Source organism: Anabrus simplex, chromosome 2 (assembly GCF_040414725.1).
Source record: "Anabrus simplex isolate iqAnaSimp1 chromosome 2, ASM4041472v1, whole genome shotgun sequence".
Classification (NCBI taxonomy): Eukaryota; Metazoa; Arthropoda; class Insecta; order Orthoptera; family Tettigoniidae; genus Anabrus; species Anabrus simplex.
This window is the reverse complement of record NC_090266.1, coordinates 1,041,212,285-1,041,225,728: the sequence shown is the minus strand read 5'-3', so window position 1 is coordinate 1,041,225,728 and position 13,444 is coordinate 1,041,212,285. Positions and strand designations below refer to the sequence as shown.

The 13,444-nt window shown below is 39.6% G+C and overlaps 1 protein-coding gene across 2 annotated transcripts in view; it reads right to left on the bottom strand.

Moving 5' to 3' along the window:
- LOC136863278 (INO80 complex subunit B) overlaps nt 1-13,444 on the bottom strand; it is a 127,444-nt gene that overhangs the window by 83,678 nt on the left and 30,322 nt on the right. For both annotated transcript variants that reach the window (XM_067139663.2, XM_068225893.1), the window contains exon 3: nt 2,181-2,358. In XM_067139663.2, the coding sequence (XP_066995764.2) occupies nt 2,181-2,358 (178 nt within the window). The remainder of the gene's footprint in view (nt 1-2,180; nt 2,359-13,444) is intronic.

The following is a 13,444-nucleotide window of genomic DNA, read 5'->3' as shown; positions in this document are numbered from 1 at the left end:
TTTCTCTCTCTGACAATTTTAGTTCTTTAAGTACCTTTTTCGTACTAAATCCAACATCAACTTTACCTACCTCAATTAAGTTTGTTAGGACCTGGAGATCAAGCAAAATCACACTCCTAATATCAATGGCATTTGCCATTTTACTACACTTGACAAAGAAATTCATCAAACTTCTTAATAGTTCATTCAGATGGGAGTACAAAAATGGAGCAAGCGGTTTGTTACTTTGAAATCGTCTGAGAAAAGGCTCACATTCCAAAGAAATGGTTTTGAAAAATGTTAGTTTGCATTTTATTAAAGGGTCTTGGATTTGTTCTTTAATATTTTTACAGAACTTACTTTCTGGCAACTTAGCATTTGCAACATATGCCTTGATATGGTGAAATACTTCTAAGGCTCATTCCAGACAATGAACATTTTCAAGCCTTCGTACTGTACAATACTTCAGTGGGAACACTGTACTACCAGTCACTGCAGTGAACTGGGCTCGGCGAGCTGGTGAGTCTTTGAATAAAAAATACATGTTACCCAGGAATGAGTTACGCTCCCAATTTACAGTCATTAAACCTGTTTTAATAGCTCCATTGATGACATGCTAATCACACACTCCCAGGTTCAATAACTTTTTCCCATCAGGATTTTCTGTCTCCATTTGCACTTCAAGCTTCCTGAGAAAGCTCAAATTCTTATTAGGCCCATCGACTGAGACCTGCAATAAGTTTTTCCTTTGAAGAGGTTGCAGTCCATGATTAAATTTCTGCAGCAGATCTTGGGCAGTAGCACGACCCAGAAAAACACTGTTCCAATATCTAGAAACCACTTTATGACTGTTGGTATCAAAAAAATCTGACAATGAGATCCATTTGTCCTTGTTGTGTTACCTTATTGAGTGACTCATCAAAAGAAACTACATAGTCCTCACAAGTTTTCAAATTGCTTGTTAATAACTCACTGAAATGTGGTGCAATACCATGATTAATCACGTAGAAACACTTGCTTTCACAAAAGGTGCATTTCGATGCAATTGCACTATCTCGGAACGAAAGTTTAAATGTCACGTATATCTGCACATGAACTCCTCTTGTATTTACTAGCAACAACTTTGAACGCCCATAAAATTTCTGCTTTGGCTACTTCATCTTTATTAAAATAAGAAGTAGCACAGTGTACCGACTTTCCACTTTCTATCCTTGCCTCAGTCTTTACTGTTTCCGTTGAACTAACACATGGTTTGACAACGGCATTATGAAGAGATTCATGTCCAATGTCTACACGTCTTGTTTCTGTTGAACTAGTAGCTACACTTCTTAATTCTGTTGAACTAGCGCTAGGTTTGACAAAAATAAATTATGACAATGATGGCTGTCTTGATTTAATATTCTGAAGCTGTGTGTGTTTTGGTCCAGTTCAATGTGAATGAAATGCCTGGCACCCCACACTGCTGAGTTCAAACTTATTTCTGCACACATAACAGTAGGATTCTAATTTATTGTCCGGTACATCAGTGAGCCAATCTACAAAGTCTGGATTAAGGGTTGAATCCAGCCACTGATAGATGAAAGTTTTTTTTTTTTTTTTTCTTGTCATCTTATCCAATGCATAGGCTTAACCTGAAACAAAAGAAAAGCATGTTAATTGTACACAAAAACTATACAGTCGTCGCCATAAGACCTATCTGTGCCGGCGCGACGTAAAGCAAGTAGCACACACAAAAAAAAAAACTATATCAAAGCACAAATACTTTTATCTCAGGAATGTAAAGATACCTTGTCGGGATAAAAATATACTTGTACAGCATGGTAGGGACAGAGCCGCCACATACTGTTCAGCATTTAAACAAACTCATCTTGTTTTAATGCTGCCATAGTCCAAAACATGTACAAGTTTAATTTTTTTAAATAAAATTCAACTTACCTCATCAATTCATCACTTTTCTTCGCTTCAGTGGATTCACAGGTTGCAGTTTGCCATCAGTATGAATTACCTGACACATAACAAATTTGAGTCAACTTCCCTGACTTTCCCTGACATACGCCAATTTTTAAGACTTCCCTGACAATCCCTGACTTTTCAGGTCACTGGGAATCCTGTCCTATCTACGCTTTTCCTTTTCTAGCTTAATTCACAACTTCGAAGTGCATCAAACCTGCACTATTGAAGAGTAATTAATTATTACTAACCTTTTCTCATCTCTTCCTATCTTGATTTTTATCTTCCCACCAAATCGCATAAGTCCCTTACTTGGATCTACTTCTTCCAGTGACAGATCAACAGAACTTTCACTTTCTTCCTGCTTCTTTTTCTTATGCTTTTTGTGTTTATGTCTCTTGTGCCTTTTCTGAGGTGTGTCATTTCCATCTGTAATATTTTTAAAGAAACATCTTTCAATAAGAGGATATAAAGAACCTTCATTAATGTACAGATAAATACAGATATATGTACAGAAACTACCTATAATTTTACAAATTCTGATAAAGAATTTCATGTATCAATAGACTGTTAGAAGACCCATAACATAATCTCAAAAAACAAGAACACTACAATATTCCTGTTCAGCAGTTTGGAGAATTTGGGGAAGTCACAGTGAAAATAATTTGTCTTCATAGAAACCTAGAAATGTTCCTACCAGTAGAAACACAGTAATAAAAATAGAATACAATTCCCCTGGCATTAGGTTCAAAGAAACCTACTAAAAATTAGTAAGTATAAAAATATCCAGTGTTTTGTGGTGTAGGCTACTTGTAGTGATGTCCTAGTTCATGAACAATGTGCAATAACTGAATGGCCTAGGAAGTGGTCCTGAGAGTAGAGATACCAGTTGCTATGGAATGGGAGTGGGCAACTCGAGGCCATGGCCCTCCTTGTGCCCAGGCGGCTAGGACTATACAATATACCAGTGGCCCCTAACCCATTAGAGGAGGGATCTACATTGGGAATATGCAGAAGTACGGTAGCATCCTACTTCACAGAATGTTTTTTCTTTATTTGTACAATGTGTTTTACGTAGCACCGACACAGACTGATCTTATGGCGATGATGGGAGAGGAAAGACCTAGGAATGGGAAGGAAGCGGCCGTGACCCTAATTAAGGTACAGTCCCAACATTTGCCTGCAGTGAAAATGGCAAACCACAGAAAACAATCTTCAGGACTGCTGACACTAGCTTCGAACCTACTATCTCCAGGATGCAAGCTTACAGCTGTGTGGCCCTAACCGCACAGCCATCTCTCCCAGTCCTTCACAGAATTTACTGAGCTCAGGACATTTTAAGCAAGTTTCGGACCTATAGGAGTAACGGAGTCTCATTTCCATTTGACAGGCACGAGACACCTTGGAAACAACTTAGCAAAGACAACGAATGAAATGGATTTCAATGAAGAGCTATCGATGTACATGGAGCTAATGGGCAAAAGAAAGTAGAACTGAGTCAGCAAGGATATGTCTGGATGTGTAAGAGTTAATGATGTTCAAATAAGGGGATTTAACAAAAGAGATAAGGGAATTTATTCTTAAAACCAAACCTCATGGCGCAACAGCCCCGAAGGACCTTGGCCTACCAAGCGACCGCTGCTCATCCCGAAAGCCTGCAGATTATGAGGTGCTGTGTGGTCAGCACGACAAATCATCATGGCCGTTATTCTTGGCTCTCCAAACTGGGGCCACCATCTCACCATCAGATAGCTACTAAATTGTAATCACGTAAGCTGAGTGGACCTCGAACCAGCCCTCAGCTCCAGATAAAAATCCCTGACCTGGCCGGGAATCGAACCCGGGGCCTCCGGGTAAGACAGGCACGCTATCCCTACACTGCAGGGCCGACAATTTTATTCTCAACAGGTGTTAAAAAGGGAAGGACAGTGTGTGAGGTAGGACTGTTCATAAGGAATACTATTGCATGCAACAGAGTTTCTGTACAGGAAAGTAAATAAGCGAATGTTGAGGGCAGATTTAGCTGCTGGGGGAATCGGGACAAGAATTTTCTCAGTCTACTCACCATGTGAGAGTGCAGCTGAGGATGAAGTTGACACGTTTTATGAAGCACTGAGTGAACCATTATCAGAGTCAACAGCAAGGACATGATAGTGATAATGGGTGATTTCAATGCAAGAGGTGGAAACAGGTGGGTAAATGTGGGGAAGAAATGGAAGCTACTAGGAAGGAATGGGAAGCATTTTCTGGACTTCTGTGCTGGTATCGGTTTAGCAGTTAGGAATATATTCTTTAAGCATAAGGCCATAAATAATAAATTATTGAATATGAGAAGAAGTTCTGGGAAAATTTTGGTAATGACCTGGAGAGGCTAGTTCAAGTGAACAGTAATAATCTTTGAAAGAGAGGGAAAGGGGAAATGATTTTTTTTTTTTTTTTTAATCAGGTGAACTCACAGTAGATCCCAGGAAATAACTGGACAGGTGGGAACTATTTTGGATATCTTCTCAGCGTAACAGGAAATGTTTCTACTGACATCAAAGGAAACCCCGAGCTCACAACAAGGAGCACAATTATGTTGGTGAAATTATGCCTGAGTAAGTGGAAAAGATGGTAATTAAATTCCACTGTCATAAAGCTGCAGGAATAGGCAATATTAGACCTGAAAAGGGAAGGCAAGAATAATAAGATTGTCATGGAATGTTAGTAAGATACATTCTGGTTGGAGGAAAGCAGTGTATGCACCTATCTATAAGCAAGGGAATGGGAAGGAATGCAACAACTATTGAGGTATTACATCAGTCAGTATACCAGGCAAGGTGTTCACTGGCATTTTCGAAGAGGGGTGTGATCAGTGGTTGAGAGTAAGCTGGTTTAAAACCAGTGTGGTTTCAGACCACAGATGGGCTGTCAAGATCAAATTTTCAGTATGCGCCAGGTAATTGAAAAATGGTACGAGAGGAATACAGAGTTATGTTTTGTAGATCCAGAGAAGGCACATGACAGAGTACTGAGGGAAAAGATGTTAACCATATTGGAGGCTATGGGATTGAGGGTAGATCATTAAAAGCAATCCAAGATATTTACTGTATGTTGATAATAGGGCTGCAGTGAGAATTGATGGCAGAATGAGTTCTTGGTTCAAGGTACTTACAGGGGTTAGACATCTTTAACTCTTGCTGTTCATAGTTTACATGGATGATCTAATGAAAGGCATAAAGTGGCAGGAATGGATACATTTAGGTGGAAGTGTAAAAAGTAGTTTGCCCTATGCTGACAACTTGATCTTAATAGCAGATTGTGACGAAAATATGCAGTTTAACATCTTGGAACTGGAAAATGTGTGCAAGGAGTATGATATGAAAATTAGCCTTTCCAAGATGAAAGTGATATTAGTACGTAAGAAACCTAAGAGAATTGAATGTCAGGTTGGAAACACAAAGCTGGAACAGGTAGATAATATTAAGTATTTAAGATGTGTATTCTCCGGAAAAAAAAAAAAGCAAAGTAAAGTTATCTCCGTACAGGCCATGAAGGCCATTGGAGGGGTGGAAGGTAAAGGCTTCCACTATCCGTAACCTCGGCACTTGATGGGGTAGAGTGGTTAGCTCTACGCCCGGCCACCTTTGCCCCCAGGAATTAACCTGGTACTTATTTTTGGTGTAGGCTGAGTGAACCTCAGGACCATATGCACCTCCGGAAGTGAAAATCTCGTTTCTGAAATTTTACGACTTCCTGAGGGGGATTCGAACCCACGCCCTTCCGGGTGAACCGAGCACGCCCATGGATGGTGGTATTGTAAGCGAGACTGAATGAAGTGTGCAGCAAAGCTAATGTAGTGAGTTCACAGTTGCGATCAACAGTATTCTGTAAGGAGGAAGTCAGCTCCCAGACAAAACTTTTTTTTTTTTTGTTATTTGCTTTACGTCGCGCCAACACAGATAGGTCTTATGGCGACGATGAGGCAGGAAGGGGCTAGGAGTGGGAAGGAAGCGGCCGTAGCCTTAATTAAGGTACAGCCCCAGAATTTGCCTGGTGTGAAAATGGGAAACCATGGAAAACCATTTTCAGGGCTGCCGACAGTGGGGCTCGAACCTACGATCTCCCGAATACTGGATACTGGCCGCACTTAAGCGACTGCATCTACCGAGCTCGGTACCAGACAAAACTATCTTTACACCGGTCTATTTTCAGACAAGCTTTGCTTTACAGAAGTGAAAACTGGGTAGACTCAGGATATCTTATTTGTAAGTTAGAAGTAACAGACATGAAAGTAGCGAGAATGATTGCTGGTACAAACAGGTGAGAATAATGGCAGAAGGGTACTCAGAATGAGGAGATAAAGGCAAAGCTAGGAATGAACTCGATGGATGAAGCTGTACGCATAAACTGGCTTCGGTGACGGGTCATGTGAGGCGAATGGAGGAGGATAAGTTACCTAGGAGAAAAATAGACTCTGTTATGGAGGGTAAGAGAAGTAAAGGGAGACCAAGACGATGATGGTTAGACTCGGTTTTTAATGATCTTTATGGTCTGACACCACGGCTAGCCGGTTCGAGTACTGTTGGAAAAAATGTTCACCATCAGAATGTTGGCTGGCAGGGTAGGAGAGGTGGTGGCATACAATTTCTAATGACTAGATTAAGTGCCAAAAGCCTGGTTTCAATTACAAACCTCTCCTCAGTGTTCTCATGAAGCAAGGCCACATGACGCTGTTGATGGTAATTCGTCCGTCAGATAGAGACATTATGTGAGGTGAATAGGTTACCTAGGAGAATAATGGACTCTGTTATGGAGGGTAAGAGAAGTAGAGGGAGACCAAGATCTTGATTTACTAGTTTCATTTCTGTATTGATAGTTCACGTATGTATAGACAAGAAAGGTTCCACCTTATCAATACAATCTTTATTATTGTAAGAATTAACTTACAGGACCGGTTTCGACCTTTAAATAGTCATCATCAGCTGTACATGAATACCTTTACATTTGTGTCAAGCATTACTTAATATGTCCTTTCTTAAAGGGAGATGCCATAAGGAAGCATTATGTCTAAGTGTCCAAATTGGGCATGTTGAATGTGAAATGGTTATATATTATGATTCAGGTACTTAGGTATAGAGCTGAAATGGCGTATGGCTTTTAGTGCTGGGAGTGTCCGAGGACAAGTTCGGCTCGCCAGATGCAGGTCTTTTGATTTGACTCCCGTAGGCGACCTGCACGTCGAGATGAGTATGAAATGAGGATGAAGACGAGGCATACACCCAGCCCCTGTGCCAGCAAAATTAACCAATTAAGGTTAAAATTCCCGACCCTGCCAGGAATCGAAACCGGGACCCCTGTGACCAAAGGCCAGCACACTAACCATTTAGCCATGGAGCCGGATGGTATAGAGCTATCCCTTTAGGACTAGAATTTGTTTGTAAAACCTAACTTAAGCTTAAATCTAAATTACGAATACATTGAAAACCTACAACCTGTTTTTCCAGTCTTTGACCGGGTCAGGGATGTAATGAATGAATCATATATAGGCTGTTATTACGATGGGGTCGCCACTCCCAAAGTGATTTATATTAATGAGTGATAGATGCTATGAAATGAGAATGGAGAGTGTTGCTGGAATGAAAGATGACAGGGAAAACCGGAGTACCCGGAGAAAAACCTGTCCCGCCTCCGCTTTGTCCAGCACAAATCTCACATGGAGTGACCGGGATTTGAACCACGGAACCCAGCGGTGAGAGGCCGACGCGCTGCCGTCTGAGCCACGCTACGAATACATTAAACACATTAAAATACACAGCACATGTTAAAATAATTTAAAATAATGAATATAAAACATTTCATAGAAATGAATGTATGCGTCTTGCATGTATCTATGTTCTCATTTGAGTCCAATGTTATAAATAATTCAGTGCTTGCATTCATAGGCAATGCTGTAGCTCTCTTGGGAAGTCTTATTGTATATTTGAATGTCTCCACTTGTGTGTGTGGTGAAAAGCTTCTATTGTTAACAAAATCCAGTATATAGATGGGGGTAAGTATGTGCAGCTGTGGTCTAGGTTGTACGTAAGTATTTCTTGATGCAGAGTGGTGGCTCCTTTCTCGTCTATAACTGTATGCTGATGTATGTTATCTGTGGAAGATGAAAATAAAGTATGAGTAGGGTTATAAGCTGAAGGAATGCCTATATGTGTGTGTGTTAAGTGAATGTGTACTTACTATTGCTGTCGTGGTTGGGTTGCCTTGGATTTGAGTGCTTGGCGTGTACTGTATCGCGTTCTCTTTAGGTTTGTGTCTGCTGCTGCGAGGGGAATAGATAGAGGGGTAGGGGCAGAGCTGGGCGTGTCGTTCGTCAGTAGTATGGTGCGTGTTATGTTCTGTTTGTTGATTATTTTGAGACAGTCATTTTTTAAAGCGGGGATGGCTTTATTGAAACTGGTATTGGTTTTTTCTGTAATTTCATTTATATTGTAATTGGGATTGGCGTATTGGTCTAACAATATGTAAAACTCTTCTGTTATATTGAGCAAGGGACTTTTAGGATTTATATTTAATATTTTCATGTCATTTGCGATGTTTGTGAAGCTGTGTTTATAATCTTCAATGTGCTGGCCTATTGCAGAAAAATGATTATGTTTTACGGCATTTCAGTGTTCATTATATCAGATTGTGGAGTTTCTACCAGTACGTCCAACATAGCTGGTTTCACAATTGTTACATCTGGTACGATATACTCCTGATTGATTGTACTTGTTGTTACTGTTGATTATCTTGGTATTGTGTAAGATGTTAGTGCTATTGTATGTGGTCTTGAATGCTATTTTTAAGTTATGTTTTTTGAAGATGTTAGTTATGGAAGTAAATAATACATAATGCTTTTTAGGTTTGTCTATTTTTGTCAATCTGGTTTTAGGTTGAGATTTGATTTTATGAATAATTGTATTGACCATTTCTTTCTTGTATCCATTATTTTTAGCTATTTCGTGGATTAGTCGTATTTCCTCTTTTAAGTTATCCTCTGTTAACGGTATATTGAAAGCTCTATAGATCATGCTGTAATAAGCTGCTTTTTTATGAGTATTGGGATGGATGGAATCTATTTTGATTGTGTTTGATGTATGTGTGGGTTTTCAGTATATTATGTATGATAAGTGGTTTTCATGTCTAGTTCTTGTTAAGTTATTGTTAGATCCACTGACGAAAATATCATATTGGATAGACTTAAAACAATATGCCCCTGCATAAAATTTACCAAAGAAACTGAAAACAATCACACCTTGAACTATGTGGATATAACAATGACTGTCTCAAAATAATCAACAAATAGAACATAACACGCACCATACTACCGACGAACGACAAGCCCAGCTCCGCCCCTACCCCTCTATCCATTCCCCTCGCAGCAAAGAACACAAACCTAACGAGAACGCGATACAGTACACGCCAAGCACTCAAATCCAAGGCAACCCAACCACGACAGCAATAGTAAGTACACATTCACTTAACACACACACATATAGGCATTCCTTCAGCTTATAACCCTACTCATACTTTATTTTCGGTCTTCCACAGATAACATACATCAGCATACAGTTATAGATGAGGAAGGAGCCACCACTCTGCATCAAGAAATACAGTAGAAGTCCATTATAGCGAGAATTCACAACAGCGGAAAACTTACTCGCTATAACGGATTGTCGTTATATCCGATTTTTAATAAAATTCGGAAAACCCCCCATACACATTAAAATAGGTATGAAACGGCAATCAGTTTGTTCAAAACTTGCATTTCAGCGGATGATATCCACACTACGACTTGTTTGTTATTTTTCGAAATCCGATACTACTTGAAAGTGTGTTTATTTTCATTCTGAAAAATACAGAAAATACAGTTTCGTATTTCTCCGAATCCACGACGAACCCCACTCTTTCCTTCAAAATGTTTAATCATGCTAAAAAAAAAAGTGCGTTGTAACCTTTGTTGTACAGTACGCATTTTTACACAATTTTTAGACGCCGAATATTGGCTTTCTGTACGCCGCATTTTTTGCGGCTGCACAATTATTCTTTATTTCCGCGGGTTTAATGATCATTAACTTAAGATTGCCATCATAATACCGAAGAGAACCCGTTGAAAATTTGCCGGCAATACCTATTCCATGCGTCTCTACAATACGGCGATCCGTCAGGAAAATATTCTTGCCGTCTATAAAAACTTTTGCGATATTTTTACTCAGCGTCAGATATAACCGGCTACCGCTACATGCACGTCTCGCTTGCCGGATTTGGCCAACTTCAGCGGATAGCTAGGCCGAATCGCGGACGTTGAAGGTCAACGAACGAGTTTATTGCGCCACGGCCTTTCCGCCCTTGCGTTTTTCATGCACATACCTCACAATTTCATTTTCGACTTTTTTAAAGCGTCCTTGTTGCGGACCACTGAATGTTTTTTTTTTTTTTTTGTATCTTTGTCTTCGCACTGACCCCAAATATTGACTTAGTTAGGCCTACGCCACATTTTCTTGCGGCTGCACAATTACGGTATTCTATATTTCCAAGTGTTTAATAACCATTACCGCTAACTTAAAATTGGCATAATATCGACCCGTTCACAATTTGCCGGCAATACCTGTTCCACGTATCTTTACGATTATCCATCACGAAAATATTCTTGCTGTCTACAAAACTTAATTTTACTAGTCAGGTACAGTAGACGCATTGTAACTCTGCCACTGTGTAGCCATGGCCTTTCTACGTATTCGAAGGCTCGCATGTTTTGATGCCATTGTGCAGATTTCAGAAACGTTTTTGTAGAGGCTAATAGAATGCCATTCTCTCTTCACTATTTCCCGAGATCCAGTGACGTTAAACACAGACACTGTACAACCGGTTGTCACGGCTAGCGATGTATAATAAAGAAGCGGTCGCTTATTGTCAACGAATTTTGTATGTGCGTGCGGGGATGAAAAGAAGCAACGTGGATACCGCGAGGGTTGCCAGTGGTATTCATTACTGTTAGGCCGCGAATGCAAGACGACCCTTAATTTTTCGCATGGGATTCTGAGGAAGAAAACGTCATCTTGGATTCGGAGAAATGCGGTATCACTCCAGAGTTTTCTTCTTCAAATGGCGTCACCTAACCTAACTGTGTCATGAAAACATATTTGATACGCATGTAGAGCAATGAGCTATCCTCACTAAAAATTTGCATGTGAATAGCCTTTCCGAAATGTAACTAGACGCGAGAAAATATGAACTATCCTCTGAAATCAGTTATGTACTCTGCCATATCTTCGGGTGTACCACATTATTACTTAATTTCAGTATATAACATTAAACTTAAGAAATCGTTTACTTCAGCCGTTATTTTTAACGAGTTAACAACTGCTATTGGCCACGTTGTTTACGCATTTATTACGAAAACTAGTTATTATATTTCATTCGAATTTTCTTTAGAGAATAGCAGTCGTTGAGTCAAGACCAAGATATTGTAGTTGGTCTTGGTTGAGTATTACTGATCGACTGCAACATCGCATTCGAATGTCGACGAGAGAGCTCGCAAATGCACATAATGAGAAAACCATACCGTACCATAGATGATCCATCGCATTTTGTGGCAAAAGTTTCGGTTTCCTTATTCAAACAGCGTCACTTATCCTAACTTAACCGTACTATACATATGATGAAAACATACTTCAAGCACCACTAGAGAAATTATAAACTTTCTCGCTATAAATTTACATGATAATAAACTTTCCGTAATTTAACCAGACGCGAGAAAATATAAACTAACCTGTGAAATCAATTATGCACTCTGCCATATCTCGAGGTGTATCTCATTTTTACTTAATTGCAGTATTTAGTATTAAAATTAAGCAATCGTTTAGTCAGCCTTTATTCTTAATGTGTTAAGAACTGTTATCGGACATGTTATTTATGCATTGATTAAGAAAATATGTTCTCTTCCATTTCGAATTTTCTTTACGGAAGAGCACTCGACGGGTATTACTAATAGACTCTGACACCGCCTTCGAATGTCGACGAGAGAACTCGCTAGTGGACATAGCGAGGAAACGATGCGAAGATAATCGATTGCATGCATCATAATGGCTGGTGTACATAAATATCGATAACGGAAAAAATCGCGCGCGCTTAAACGCTCGTAATAACGGATGCATCAGTGATAGGGCTCTCGCTGTAACCGAAGGATAATATACAGTTTAACATAGGAATTTTGAAGGGACATCAAAATATTGTCGGCATAACGGGGTTCTCGTTTTAAACAGTACTCGCTATAACGGACTTCTACTGTACTTACGTACAACCTAGACCACAGCTGCACGTACTTACCTCCGTCTATATACTGGATTTTGTTAACAATAGAAGCTTTTCACCACACACAAGTGGAGACATTTGAATATACAATAAGACTTCCCAAGAGAGCTACAGCATTACCTATGAACGCAAGCACTGAATTATTTATAACATTGGATTCAAACGAGAACATAGATACATGCAAGATGCATACATTCATTTCTATCAAATGTTTTATATTCATTATTTTAAATTATTTGAACATGTGCTGTGTATTTTAATGTGTTTAATGTATTCGTAATTTAGATTTAAGCTTAAGTTAGGTTTTACAGACAAATTCTAGTCCTAAAGAGATAGCTCTATACCTAAGTACCTAAATCATAATATATAACCATTTCACATTCAACATGCCCAATTTGGACATTTAGACATAATGCTTCCTTATGGCATCTCCCTTTAAAAAGGACATATTAACTAATGCTTGATACAAATGTAAAGGTATTCATGTACAGCTCATGATGACTATTTAAAAGTCAAAACCGGTCCTGTAAGTTAATTCTTACAATAATAAAAATTGATAAGGTGGAACCTTTTCTTGTCTATACATAGGAGACCAAGGCGATGATGACCGAGCAAGTGGCCGTGCGGTTAGGGTCGTGCAGCTGTGAGCTTGCATTCGGGAGATAGTGGGTTCGAACTCCACTGTCGGCAGCCCTGAAAATGGTTTTCTGCAGTTTCCCATTTTCACACCAGACAAATGCTGGGGCTGTACCTTAATGAAGGCCACGGCCGCTACCTTCCCAATCTCCCACCTTCCTGTCGCCGAAAACCTTTGATGTGTTAGTGCGACATTAAACAAATAGAAAAAAAAATATGACAATGGTTATATTAAGTTTTTTACGATCTTTATGATCTGGCACCATGGCAGTACAGTTATGTACTGACACTGGGTTTCACCTTCTCTCTACCACACCACAACCACCATCATTGCACACCCAGACACGCAGGTCATCCATGGGCGTCATATAGAAAGACCTGCACTAGGTGAATTCAGCATGTCCTCGAACACTCCTGGCAGTAAATAAGTAATAAATACCAATTGTAATGCTTGAGCTTGACCAGCTACATCTTGTTTTGTCACTGCCTTCCAGACAGATTGTAATGTCTTCATCTGCAAGAGTTTCATTTTGCAGTTCCCTATCAA